General features: G+C 43.7%; 1 protein-coding gene across 4 annotated transcripts in view; it reads left to right on the forward strand.

Annotated features, from left to right (window-relative positions):
- MYO18A (myosin XVIIIA) overlaps positions 1-14,599 on the forward strand; it is a 410,894-nt gene that overhangs the window by 370,369 nt on the left and 25,926 nt on the right. For all 4 annotated transcript variants that reach the window (XM_073565477.1, XM_073565478.1, XM_073565479.1 and 1 more), the window contains 2 exons: positions 4,877-5,014; positions 7,033-7,218. In XM_073565477.1, coding sequence (XP_073421578.1) covers positions 4,877-5,014; positions 7,033-7,218 — 324 coding nt within the window. The remainder of the gene's footprint in view (positions 1-4,876; positions 5,015-7,032; positions 7,219-14,599) is intronic.

The following is a 14,599-nucleotide window of genomic DNA, read 5'->3' on the forward strand; positions in this document are numbered from 1 at the left end:
ATATTCGGTTATTGCAGATATTCGTGTGAGTATACAAGTTCTGTTCGGGCACCTGTGGACTTGCTTTTTGTTGCAGTGTGGCATGAGTAGTTTTTTTTTTGGGGGGGGGGGCTTTTTCAGTACTACAAATATTGAGTGTTTGAAAGTACAGTGTGTTAAAGTGTAGTACTCGCAGGTACGGAGGATGCAGTGACGAGCAAGAGGCAGAACAAGGGTTAAACGCAAGTTTTTTTATATATAGAAATACATGTTAAAGCTGACAATGAGTTTTCCACGCAGGGAGGCAAAACACAAATACATAGTAGCCAAACAGAATGAACAATACGGGGCGAGAAATGACCGTTAGGCGGCCACGAACTGGGCATCTAAGGGCCCTGGGGGCTTGAATGGGGAATGATACTTTATTAATTAAAAACCAATTAATTAATAAAGTATCATTTTAGGGAATAAAATATATGAGTTTACTTGAGAACCCTTGAAGGATTATATTTCAGATTGTTGAATGGGGAATGAACAACGGAGAGTCACTTATCGGTCTCTGACGTCCTGCAGAGCTGGTGGATGAGAAATGTCCAGTTGAGGAAGCATTGCCGGAGCGTCTGGAAGTCCTTGCGCTCCGGTATCGCGGGGAGTACACGGGCCCCGCACAGCTCTACTGAGAGCCGAAGCGGCAGCAGGTCCTGGAGATTAAGCCACGGGCTGTGGCGGAGAAGAGGTGGCCGCGGGTCCCGGAGAGTAGGCCACAGCTGCATGCTGTGGCGGAGCAGAGGTGGCCGCGGGTCCTGGAGAGTAGGCCGCAGCCATGGGCTATGGCGGAGCAGAGGCGGCCGCAGGTCCTGGAGAGTAGGCCGCAGTCGCGGGCTGTGGCGGAGCGCATGCGGCCGCGCGGGTCCTGGAGAGTAGGCCACAGCCAGCGGGCGGACTGCCCATGGAGGAAGTCCGCCTAATGCACGGGGTGTACTGCGCCTGAGGAGGCGCCGAGGCCCGAGTTCTGTAGCGGCTCGAGGAGAGACTTCTGCATCGTGCACACAGTCAGGGCCCTCCACTTGGTCTGGTCTGGTCTCACTCCAGACGGGGGAAGTCCCCTAGGCTCCTCCCACTTATCGCTTGTCTCTCTCCCCGCCCAGTCGTCTTTGTTTCCCTGCACCACTCGTTTTACAGTGGATCTGCCCCCTGTTTGCCTGGTCAATGGTCGGTCCTGGCCTGTAATCATACCCCCCCGGAACATGGGTGGCAGCCCCCCTAATTCTGGCCCGGAAACACGGTTGGTCCTCTTTCCTGGACCTACTCCCCTACAAGAGAATCAAGTGTTTTCACCCTTAAATAGCCATTCTAAAGTTGTCTCTTGAGCAGTTCAGACCAATGCAGTCTTAATTTCCTTACTTCCTGATTTCTGGCAGGGCGGGCTCTCCTCCTTGAGTGGCCACACTGGTGAGAAGCAGGGCTATACTGTTAGTAGAACTATAAAGCTCAGCACAAGTTCTGGCTTATCACAATCGGCGATCAGTTCTAAAAGTTCAACTACTATTATTATATTTTCATGTAGAGATAACAGGGCATTTGAACAAGAGCACAGATCCTAAACAGCAAGAGCAGAGAGTTGTGAATAAGCAGACATCTCCTGAAAGCTGCTGGGCTGGTGATGTATAACTGCATCTCTTCAGAAGATTGGAAGAAGGGGGAGGGAGGTGAGCAGTTAACTACAGTTTTAGAAATCAATGGGTTCGACCGAGCTGACTGGGATGTTAGGAGTTAACCCCTCTCCTGGAATGTGTCTACTGGGCAAGCTCCATGGAAACCAGCTTTACACTAATGGCAGCAAATAGAAAAAGCGAGTTGTTTGCAAACTTGCTTATTTTCATGGGAACTAATTAAAGCAATTTAAGAAGTTGAGAATATCCCTTTAAATATATGTTTCCTTTAGAGCGAAAGGTACAGTGCGTATACCTCTATGACCTTTCCACTACCCTCTGTGTGCTCTTGCATACAGTTCTTTCACTTCTTGCATTCATCTTTAGTAATTAAGACTCGTGTTCTTCTGAGTTAGCGAAACTAAGTAAATAAAACACATTAAGTAATTCCCAGTCAATACCGATGCAAGAGGGGGTGGCGTGGAGGACACTTCTTCACTGGTGGATTAATCTAGGCTTGAAGGAGTCAATATGTTATAGATTTTTCTTTTTACGTTTTCCCTACAATATCCTCTTGTAGGTAAACCCTTTGTGTATTTTTTTCCATTCACATTTTCACTTAATTTTAGTTGTGTTTCGCCACTGCAAATCGTTATTATAATGAGGCAACATATACAAAAGAATGATGTACTGCTTTATTATGTATGGCTGTGTATAAACCCTCAGGGTACACATCTAATGCAGCGCAATGCCAAAGTGTCCTTCGATAGATTTCATCTCCGCATATTATAATAATTCCTATCTATTCCTTATACAAGAAGACTTATAATATTGATGAGCAGGATTTTCTGTACACAGACACACAGCTTCCTCCTGTGTCACCTCTGTGCTTGATTTGTATTCCCTCCTGGTCTCTTCTCTCCTTTCTCTCACACACTGATATCATTTCTTCTTTTTTTTTTTTGTCCTTCCTCTTTTCCTATTTTTGTACGGTCTATCTCCCGTTTTCCATATGTCCTCTCTTTCAGTTACACCTGTATTTTGGATTCTCTTGTCTTTGATCTTTGCTTTACGGCTTCTGTCCTTTTCATCTCAACTTTTCTTGGACTTCCTATACACTAATCCATGTGTTCTCCTCTATCCTTTTAATACTCCTTTCCTCACTATTTATTTCTTTTTGTAGCTTCTGGTCCTTTTTTTTTTCCATACTTTCTCTCTTCTTTGCTTTCTGTTTCCTCCCCTTTTTGGCTTGCTCCCTTCTTTCTTTTCTCTGTTTTCCATATTTACAGTTGTTTACCTTAATGCCCCCTTTCCATGTTCTTTAATAGGGTCCTTAAGGGACATTATGACCCCATGAAACACACGAAACCTAATTTTTCCTGCTTGTCATCCAAAGCAAGATCTGCATCTTAATCCTATCGATTTGATCCCTGCTACTCTGAGGATAAAAGCTGGCATTGTATTATACTGCAGATTTTCTGCACAGAAAAGCCACACCACATTTGCTCAGTTTGCAAAATTAATGGGATTTTAAAAGCCTCGTCTACACTTTGCATACATTTTCGGCGGCTGACTTGTCGTGCAGCATGTAATTCTTTGTGCAGAATTGTGCAAACACATGGGTGAAATTCACATTAAGGCTATGTGCCCACGTTGCGTGTTAAAACGCACACTGAAAACCGGACTCCTTCCCAAAAATCGCTCTTTTTTTTCTGCGCGATTTTACCGTGATTCTGTTCGCGATTTTGCCACGATTTTCTCAAGCACTTTCCAAGCGATTTGAAGCATCGCTTGGAAAGTGATTGACAGGTTGGTCACACTCGTCAAACATAGTGTTTGACCAGTGTGAGCAGCTTTTTACTATTGAGGCTGCCTATGCGGCATCAATAGTAAAAGATAAAATGTTAAAAATGATAAAAAAATATATAAAAAAATCGGGGTATATTTACCTTCCGGCATCCCTCGCTGCCATCCCGGGCCACAGCGTTCCCAGTAATGCCTTGCGAGACCTGTGATGACGTTGGTCTCGCGTTACTATAGCGATCTCGCGAGACCACGTCATCACAGGACCTTGCCGCAAGGCATTACTGGGAACGCTTAGGCCGGGAATGCAGCACGGGACGTCGGAAGGTAAATATACCCCGATTTTTTTATTGTTTTTTTTTACAGGGGTATGGTACCCAGGGCCTGGAGGACAGTCTCCTCTCCACCACACCGTGGGTACCAACCGCACATGAGACGCTTAACTTCCCGCATGGTGGGCATAGCCGCATGCGGGAAGTAAGCGATTCTCATGCATTCCTATGGGTGCGGAATCGCAGCAATTCTTTGCGATTCCGCACAAAAGAATGATCATGCTGCGATTTTTTTCCGCGATGCGATTCCGCCGCGGAAAAAAGCGCAGCATTAGCAGAGCATGTGCGGAATGCCATAGGAATGCATGGGGTGCGTTCTGTACACGATTTTTAAACGTTTTCGTGCAGAAAATCGCAGCAAAAACGCTTAAAAATCGCATCGTGGGCACACAGCCTAAATGTGCGAATGGAGAAATTTTGCTGTAAAAATCCCAAGCATTTTTGCAATAAAATGAGCATGATGTGGATTTGAAAATTTGCAGAATACAATCAGAGTACAGAAAGTTTGTCCACTCAGAAAATGGAGCATATAGATGAGATTTGTAAAATCTCGTCCCCTCGTCAGAATTAATCTTATTTAGAGGACATGTATGACCAGCCGCAGATCTCCCGAAGTAATAGTCGCTGGTTGGTTTGGGTTTCTGAACCTCAATTTGTGAAGATCATCTGATTTTCAAGAGTTTAATACGGGGTTGTCTTGAGAAACTCTTTGACACACTTATGTAATCTTTATTTTTACTCCTACATTTCTACCATCGTGTTTGTTGATCCGATCATATTTATTTCCTTTGCACAATTGTAGCTGAAAAATTCTGCATAAAATATTTCCCAGTCAACACATTCTCCCGTAAATAGTTTAAATCTGGCTGATACGTCAGACTGCTGAGACACAGAACAAGTCTAAGTGCACAGTAAATGTATATACCATCCTAGAAATTGCTGCAATTTATGTCACCAATTGTCACTAGTTATCATTTCTTTATTTCTGTTTATTCTGTGAATTCTAAATAGGGCAAATATGTCTTTAAATGTTCGTCTGGAGTTTGGAAACGTCTCCTAACGGCAAAGCTTCCACTTCTTACATTTTTTATTTTCGTTTTTTTTGTACAGTTACAAGGTTTGCAGAGTCAGCTGGAATTCTTAGAGCAATCCATGGTGGATAAATCTGTGGTGAGCAGACAGGAAGCCAAAATCCGGGAACTGGAAACTCGCCTGGAATTTGAGAGGACCCAAGTGAAACGCATGGAGGTGGGTGTAGCTCCTGAGCTTAGTGTCGGCGAGAGTTCACTTAGATGAACTTTCAGGTTCTCATTTACACACAAGTTTCTTTTTTTCAATCAATTACTCATTCATCAGCATACTTTTTTTTCTTTTACGTATACAATTTGGATGTTTGATTGTTTTTGTTATTGATCAATTGCAGTGCCGTTAATTCAATCCAAAAAGGTTAACAAACCTGAAGATTATTAAGAAAGTAAAAGTGAGGTTTTGTCTCACGGAGAATATCTATGAGTGCAACTATTAGTGTGCAGAATTATTCTGCAACTAAACGTGAATTTTCGTCTCTTAAAGTGAGAATTAATATCCAAACAACTCAAAATGTACAAAAGCACATTAAAATATATATATATATATATATATATATCAGTGACCAATATAGCCACCCTTCTTTTTTTTTTTTTTTTTACTAAGAGTCATAAGTCTTCCATCCATGGAATCTTAGTTTCTTAGCAATAGGTTTGGGAGTTTTGAGCCAATCTTCAGCTATGAAATGTCCAACCAACTCATCTTGAATAATGTGAGCCCATAGCAGTACCCCAGCTCCACATTGCTGACATCTTGAGTGGAAGTAAAGGTCTTGTGCCATGACTGATCCAGCCATGGGCCCACCCATCTAGTCCATCAAGAGTCAGTCTCATCTCCTTACCCGAATTGCTATAGCGCTTACCGAATAGCTGCATCGGGAACCCGGATACCTGGAGCTCTCCCTATGATCAGCTGTTCGGCACCGATGTTGCATGTGTCGCGGTTGTGTGACAGTCACTACACATGCATGGCGAGCCCAACACACAGGCTCTCTTTGCTTGTGTTGTGACTCTTACACAGCCGCGACACATGCAGCTGCGGCACCAGTCAGCTGATCATCAGGAGCGCTCCAGGTAACCGGGTTCCTGATGCAGCTATTCGGTAAGCGCTATAACTATTCGGATAAGGAGGGACCCGAAGCTATTCACTCATCCCTACTCATCAATCCATAAAACCTTGGAAAAATCTGTGTTGAGATATTTCTTGGCCCAGTCTTGATGTTTCATCTTCTGTGTCTTGCTCAGTGGTGGTCAGGTCTCGGCCTCCTTACTTCCGCCATGTTTCTGAGAACAGAACAAATTGTAATTGTTGGCACTCCCAGCAAATTGCAGCTCTGGTATATACCAGCACTGGAGGATAATTGCTTCCTGGTCGCTTCTTTGATTCTTCTCAAATCTATGGCACTTAGTGTGGGTGTTTGTTTGTTTTTTTTTTTTTTCTCAACACATTTTTCGCAAACCTGTTGACTATTTGCAACAACAATTTTGATGGTTTTGTGATCGCCCCAATATCTTAGCAATTTCAATAGTGCTTCTCCCTTTGTAAGACTTGTAACAATTTCTGACGTTTCACACTCAGTGTAATCTGTGTTTTGGTCCATTTTGCCTGAGGAAAGCAAGTTGCCTAATAATTCTGTACGCCTAGATAGATAGTGTTGTATCCTTAGGCCTCACCCCCCCTCATTACACACATACTCATCACCTGATCGGCTTCATCTAACAAGTCTCCAAGTTTATACAACGCGGAATTGGAAAATCCACATAAAAATTACATGGTCAAAATACTCGCACAGTGGCCCTGATTCATCAGCGCTTTTACTCCAATATTCAGCCGTAATAAGCTTTGAAAAATCACATAATTTTAGCACATCTGAAGGCTATGCTAAAATTGTGACTTTTGGCATTCTCACCTCATTTTCGTCCAGCTCCAACAAAGAGGGCGGGGGGGGGGCCAATGCACGTAAAATTCCTGACTCTCCGCAGCATTCACCACTAATCTTTGTGACGAGGGGTTTGCCTCTTCCAAAATCAGGAGTGTCTCACTCCAGCATATCTTGTCTTCAAGAACGGAGTGAACCATGGCGGTCTTGATGTATCGGGCCCAGTATACATATTTATAACAAAACTCAATGTAATTTTCTCCATATAAAGAGCTCAAAGTCTGATACTTGTCTTCAACAGAGCCTCGTAGCCCGACTAAAAGAGAACATTGAGAAGCTGACTGAGGAGCGAGATCAGCGAGCCGCAGCAGAGAACCGTGAAAAGGAACAGAATAAAAGAATGCAGCGACAGATTAGAGACATGAAAGAAGAGATGGGAGAACTGGCTAAGAAAGAGGCAGAAGCCAGCCGTAAAAAACATGAACTGGTAAATAAGTCCATTCTATGGTACAAGTATCTCTTATGCCACTCGTTCATTCAAACCTTCAGCCATTTTTCTGTGTCAGATACTGAAAGGTTATGTTGGCCAAGCTAATCATTGTATCACATGTAGGAAGGCCCTTAGTTACACCAGTTTAGGTTTTCTATGATCATAGCGTGATAATAATAATAATAATTAATAATAATAATAATGTACATCCTCGCCTTCATACAGTTGTGGTCAAAAGTATTGACACCCCTGCAGTTCTGTCAGATATTACTCAGTTTCTTCCTGAAAATGATTGCAATCACAAATTCTTTGGTATTATTATCTTCATTTAATTTGTCTTAAATGAAAAACACAAAAGAGAATGAAGCAAAAAGCAAAACATTGATCATTTCACACAAAACTCCAAAAATGGGCCAGACAAAAGTATTGGCACCCTCAGCCTAATACTTGGTTGCACAACCTTTAGCCAAAATAACTGCGACCAACCGCTTCCGGTAACCATCAATGAGTTTCTTACAATGCTCTGCTGGAATTTTAGACCATTCTTCTTTGGCAAACTGCTCCAGGTCCCTGATATTTGAAGGGTGCCTTCTCCAAACTGCCATTTTTAGATCTCTCCACGGGTGTTCTATGGGATTCAGGTCTGGACTCATTGCTGGCCACCTTAGAAGTCTCCAGTGCTTTCTCTCAAACCATTTTCTAGTGCTTTTTGAAGTGTGTTTTGGGTCATTGTCCTGCTGGAAGACGCATGACCTCTGAGGGAGACCCAGCTTTCTCACACTGGGCCCTACATTATGCTGCAAAATTTGTTGATAGTCTTCAGACTTCATAATGCCATGCACACGGTCAAGCAGTTCAGTGCCAGAGGCAGCAAAGCAACCCAAAAACATCAGGGAACCTCCACCATGTTTGACTGTAGGGACCGTGTTCTTTTCTTTGAATGCCTCTTTTTTCTCCTGTATACTCTATGTTGATGCCTTTGCCCAAAAAGCTCTACTTTTGTCTCATCTGACCAGAGAACATTCTTCCAAAACGTTTTAGGCTTTTTCAGGTAAGTTTTGGCAAACTCCAGCCCGGCTTTTTATGTCTCTGGGTAAGAAGTGGGGTCTTCTTGGGTCTCCTACCATACAGTCCCTTTTCATTCAGACACCGACGGATAGTACGGGTTGACACTGTTGTCCCCTCGGACTGCAGGGCAGCTTGAACTTGTTTGGATATTAGTCGAGGTTCTTTATCCAACATCCGCACAATCTTGCGTTGAAATCTCTTGTCAATTTTTCTTTTCATTCCACATCTAGGGAGGTTAGCCACAGTGCCATGGGCTTTAAACTTCTTGATGACACTGCGCACGGTAGACACAGGAACATTCAGGTCTTTGGAGATGGACTTGTAGCCTTGAGATTGCTCATGCTTCCTTACAATTTGGTTTCTCAAGTCCTCAGACAGTTCTTTGGTCTTCTTTCTGTTCTCCATGTTCAATGTGGTGCACACAAGGACACAGGACAGAGGTTGAGTCAACTTTAATCCATGTCAACTGGCTGCAAGTGTGATTTCGTTATAGCCAACACCTGTTAGGTGCCACAGGTAAGTTACAGGTGCTGTTAATTACACAAATTAGAGAAGCATCACATGATTTTTCGAACAGTGCCAATACTTTTGTCCACCCTCTTTTTTATGTTTGGTGTGGAATTATATCCAATTTGGCTTTACGACAATTCTTTTTGTGTTTTTTCATTTAAGACAAATTAAATGAAGATAATAATACCAAAGAATTTGTGTTTGCAATCATTTTCAGGAAGAAACTGAGTATTATCTGACAGAATTGCAGGGGTGTCAATACTTTTGGCCACAACTGTATATCAATCTGATGTTACAAATTAAATGTAACTCAATGGATCCCGTTAATGCAGTTACTTGTAGAATGCCTTAAAGAAATGTTTTATTCATTGACTTTCCCTATGTGTAAAATGTTTTTTGGAGAGTAGGACATTTATTATATTATAATGTAGTGTTATAATCTAATTTCTGTTTTAATAGTAGAAACTGCACAAATCTTGTCTTTTTGGCTGTGTCTATCATTACAGCTAAGGGAACCTGTCAGCGGGTCTTTCTACCCCAAACTATTGGCATCTTGGCAGTTTTGCCATAAACGAGATTCAATGCACGCCTGTGTTGTAGAAAAGCAAGTTCTCATCTTTTAGAAATTCTTTGTGCAATTTTTTTACTAGTGAGCTGAAAGTGCATCAGGGTTTACCTGCACGTACAAGTCTCCTGCCTGTGTCCCTCTTTTTCCGCAGTCTGCGGTCAGTAACTGGTTACTCTTGCCTGAGATCTCACACAGGCGCTGTCATTCCCTGGGACGGAACATTCTCAGATTGCTAGTTTGGCTCTCGCAACCTCATCAGCACCTAACTGCTAATGCACTGCTCCAGTGGATGACCCCCCGCCAGCGCGAAATCTCGGGCAAGGGAGGCAGGTCACTGTCTGTCGGGCTGAAGGGGAGTGGAAATAAGAGAGAGGGGCAGGCGAGTTGTAAGGGCAGTGTTGGCCCCACTTCACTTGTGTCCCATTTGCGTAAAAATTGTGCCCAAGTTTTCAAAGAAAAAAATAGGAAATTGCATTTCTACAACAATTATTTATATTTTATTTACGTGTAATCTCCTCTACAGCTATTTTGCTTTAGATACCGTTAGTATGTGGCAGAAAAAGATGCCGACAGGTTCCGTTCAAGGCCTCCGTAAAATAATAGATAGCAGTCGACTCAGTTGAGCACTTTTGTGTTCTCTATAAGAAAGCCGTTGCCAGACTTGATCCTTCTCTCCCATGGTTTCACCTGTTCAGGGTGTTGGAAAAGCCCCCATTCACATTAATCTTAGAGCAAAGTAATGTAGGGGCAGAGACACTGATTCCAGCAATATGTCACTTACTGGGCTGCTACTGCAGCTTTCATAAAATCCGTTTTCTCTGCTGCAGGTCTACTAGTTCTCGGAATCCTGAGCTCAGTATAACCCCACCCCCACCACTGATTGGCAGCTTTATGTGTACACTGTGCATAGGCAGAAAGCTGCCAATCAGTGGTGGGGGCACAACTATATAAGGCTCATGAATATGGAGGACTACATGGCAGCAGGATTACTAGTCCTCTAGTGAAAATCTCCTGCTAATAAAACAGTGATTTCATCAAAACTGCAGCAAAGGAAGTGACACAATGCTGGACTCAGACTCTGTCTCTACATAGAATCATAGAGTTGGAAGGGACCTCCTGTGCCATCTGGTCCCACCCCCTGCTCAAAGCAGGATTCGCTAAATCATCCCAGACAGATGTCTGTCCAGCCTCTGTTTGAAGACTTCTATTGAAGGAGAACTCACCACCTCTCGTGGCAGTCTATTCCACTCATTGATCACTCTAACTGTCAAAAAGTTTTTTCTAATATCTAATCTGTGTCTCCTCCCATTCAGTTTCATCCCATTGCTTCTAGTCTTTCCTTGTGCAAATGAGAGTAAAGATGATCCTTCTACAATGTGACAGCCCTTGAGATATTTGTAGACAGCTATTAAGTCTCCTCTCAGTCTTCTCTTTTGCAAGCTAAACATTCCCAAATCCTGCAACCCTTCCTCATAAGACAGGGTTTGCAGACCGGTCACCATTTTGGTCGCTCTTTTCTGAACTTGCTCCAGTTTGTTGATGTCTTTTTTTAAAATGTGGCGCCCAAACCTGGACACAGTATTCCAGATTAGGTCTGACCAAAGAAGAGTAGAGGGCAATAATGACTTCATGTGATCTAGACTGTATGCTTCTGTTAATACATCCTCGAATTGCATTTGCCTTTTTTTGCTGCTGCATCACACTGTTGACTCATATTCAGTCTGTGATCTATTAGTATACCCAAGTCTTTTTCACATATGCTGTTGCTTAGCCCTATTCCTCCCATTCTGTATATGATTTTTTCATTTTTATTGCATTTACATTATGATGTTCTCCGATTAGGTGGCAAAAACCAGGTGACAGATTCCTTTTAAGTCAAATGTGTATAGAGGCCTTCATTCACATGCAAGAAGCTGAGCCACCACACTGGTTCTAGGGTAGACTTTTCTCCTCCTAATCCTCTAAATTGTCCTCTTTTGTGCTCATAAAACTTTTACGTGTTTGATCCTGTGGCGCAGTGTGAACTGCCCATACTGTCTATTTTCCCCTTGTTATGATTTTTGAAGGTTGTAAGGTGAAAAATGTAAAAACAATTTTGCTGAACTTTAACTGATGAGAAATTCATTTCTTAAAGTTAAGAAGCCCAGAGACAAATTCTTATACTGTCTATCATGAGACCGCCGAAATCAAAACCATGGTGGAATGTCTACAAAGATTAAATGCATTTTCTACCAAGTGTTAAAGTGATGGATTTGACTCAAATACCTTTTGAACTAGAGGCACCTCAAAGATTCCCGTATGTTCACTTTTCACGCAACCAGCCATCCAATGGTCTAAGCAATGTGTTCCTCAAAAATTATATATTGTACATTTATTAAAAAATTAACTAATCTGCCCTTGATTAGTTTGCTACCGTTGTGTCTACGGCTATGTGAAGACCAATGTATCTAGTGAACACGCAGATTCAAAGTCTGTAGCTTTTGAGAGTGGTGACACATAGATCTGCATAGTAGCTGGACACGCAGTGATAGTACACGTACAATCTGCATTTATTATACAGATGCTTGTCACAAAATTAGAATATTTTCAAAAAGTTAATTTATTTCAGTTCTTCAATAGAAAAAGTCAAACTCATATACCATATTTTTCGCTTTATAAGACGCACTTTTGTTCCCCCAAATTTTGGGGGAAAGTGGGGGGTGCGTCTTATAAAGCGAATCTGTGTGCTGCTGTGCTGTAGAGTAGGGGGGGCGGCTCTGGCGTGGAGTCAGGGGGCTGGGGTGGGCCGGATGGGGGCTGCAGAGACAGCGGGAGGTCCTGTGCTCCCGCTCATTAGGCTCATCATAAGTTGAGGATCCAAGAAAAGCACTTCTGAGCATCCGCGCTGCTTTAGTGACGAGAATTCTTCAGAAATCCATATAAATCTTTCAAGTTCTTTATTATATGTACTACAGAAACTACGCGTTTCGAGGTGACAAACCGCACCTCTTCAGGTTACAGTACAGAGTTGTGATCGGTCTATACAAATGCAGCAGCTATATGACTGCAACAAACGTTGAGAGTGGTTGTGTCTGAACACAACCCATAAAGGGTGAGTACTCCAGAGTACTTTTATATTTTAATTGATTTATACCAGGTGAAGCCCTATGTCTGCGCCCCCTCCCTTGTTTTCTCTTATGCTCATTAGGCTCATGTAATATTCACTGCACCCGCTGTCCATCACCTCGGTGCTGAAACAGCGCCGAGTTGGTAGACAGTGGAGCGGTGCATATTACATGTGCCTGCATTCTCCCCTCGTCATTATAGACACCTACTGATGATCACTCCTGCTCCCAGCTCCCCCGTGGCTTTCCTGTGTCCAGTCTGCTGTCATCCTCCTCCGGCAGGGCGAGCGGCAGCAGCAGCTCATTCAGGCAGCTCATCGCTTCAGGACTTTGCATGATGTGACCATAGGACCTGCAGTCACATGACTCCCAGTGTGCACTGCGAGTCACATGACCGCAGCTGAGCAGCTCCTATTGGTCACATCATGGAAGGTCCTGTAGCTACAATGAGCTGCTTGAATGAGCAGCAGCTGCGTGTGCCCTGCAGGAGGAGGATGACAGCAGACTAAGCACAGACACATGTAAGCCACAGGGGAGCTGGGAGCAGGAGCGATCATCAGTAGGTGAGTTAACTGTTTATTATTTTAGCATGTGCTTGCCAGCAGGGGGGAAATATAGGGACGGGGGCCATGTGTGACAGCAGGGGGAAATATAGGGATGGGGGGACAATGTGTGCCAGCAGGGGGAATTATAGGGATGGGGGGACAATTTGTGCCAGCAGGGGGAAATATATGAACAAGGGGCCATGTGTGCCAACAGGGGGGAATATAGGGATGGGAGGGGGCAATATGTGCCAGCAGGGGGGAATATATGGAGGGGGGGACAATGTGTGCCAGCAGGGTGGAATATATGGAGGGTAGACAGTGTGTGCCAGCAGGGGGGAATATATGGAGGGGGGGACAATGTGTGCCAGCAGGGTGGAATATATGGAGGGGAGACAATGTGTGCCAGCAGGGGGGAATATATGGAGGGGGGGCAATGTGTGCCAGCAGGGGGGAATATATGGAGGGGGGGACAATGTGTGCCGGCAGGGGGAAATATATAGAGGGGGGGACAATGTGTGCCAGCAGGGGGGGGATTATAGGACCGGGGGGACAATGTGTGCCAGCAGGGGGGATTATAGGACCGGGAGAACATAGGGATGGGGGGCTGTGTGAATGCCAGCAGGGGAGAATATAGGGACAGGGGGACAATGTGTGCCAGCAGGGGAAATATAGGGACGGGGGGTCGTGTGCGTACCAGCAGGGAGGCGTATATAGAGAGGGGGGCCATGTGAGTGCCAGCAGGGGGGCATATAGTGACTGGGGGGGGTCATATCAAGGATAGGATGGGGGGCTATGTGCCAGCACAAGGGGGCCATGTGCCAGGATGGGGGTTATATAGATACCAGGATGAGGGACATATATATGATTTGTAAGGCCTCTTTCACACTTCAGTTTTTTACAATCAGTCACAATCCGCCAGGTTTTGAAAAAAACGGATCCTCAATTTTTTTTTTTGAGGATCCGTTTTTTTCCCCCATTGACTTCCATTAATGGCGGATTGTGACGGATTGCCGTCCGTTGCATCCGTTTTTTTTGAGGATCCGCCAAAAGTTGCTGTCCGTCTCCATCCTCAAAGATTTCAAAACGGAGCTTGCAACGTTTTTTCTGTGGCGGATCCTCCAGACACTCATTTAACCCGAAATGCTTCCTGGGTGCCGGACAAAAAAAAATCTCTCTCTCTCTCTCTCTCTCCCCCTCTCTCCCTCTCCTCCATTTAGCATGAAAAAAAAACATTTTTTTCTCTTTTTCTTCACCAAATTTGGAGGTGCGTCTTATAAAGCGTTATCCCAGTTGCTTGTGCACCTTTTTCCACCACACTTTTTTCTTCCACTCAACTTTCCATTATTATATAGAGTCATTACAGAGTGATCTATTTCTAGTGTTTATTTCTGTTAATGTTGATGATTATGGCTTACAGCCAATGAAAACCCAAAAGTCATTATCTCAGTAAATTAGAATACTTTATAACAGCTTGAAAAATGTTTTTAAAATCTGAAATGTTGGGCTACTAAAATGTATGTTCAGTAAATGACATGGAGGCGATCAGCCTGTGGCACTGCTGAGGGGTTATGGAAGCCCAGGTT

This window comes from Dendrobates tinctorius, unplaced genomic scaffold (genome assembly GCF_039654945.1).
Source record: "Dendrobates tinctorius isolate UK_male_01 unplaced genomic scaffold, ASM3965494v1 ptg000016l, whole genome shotgun sequence".
Lineage (NCBI taxonomy): Eukaryota > Metazoa > Chordata > Amphibia > Anura > Dendrobatidae > Dendrobates > Dendrobates tinctorius.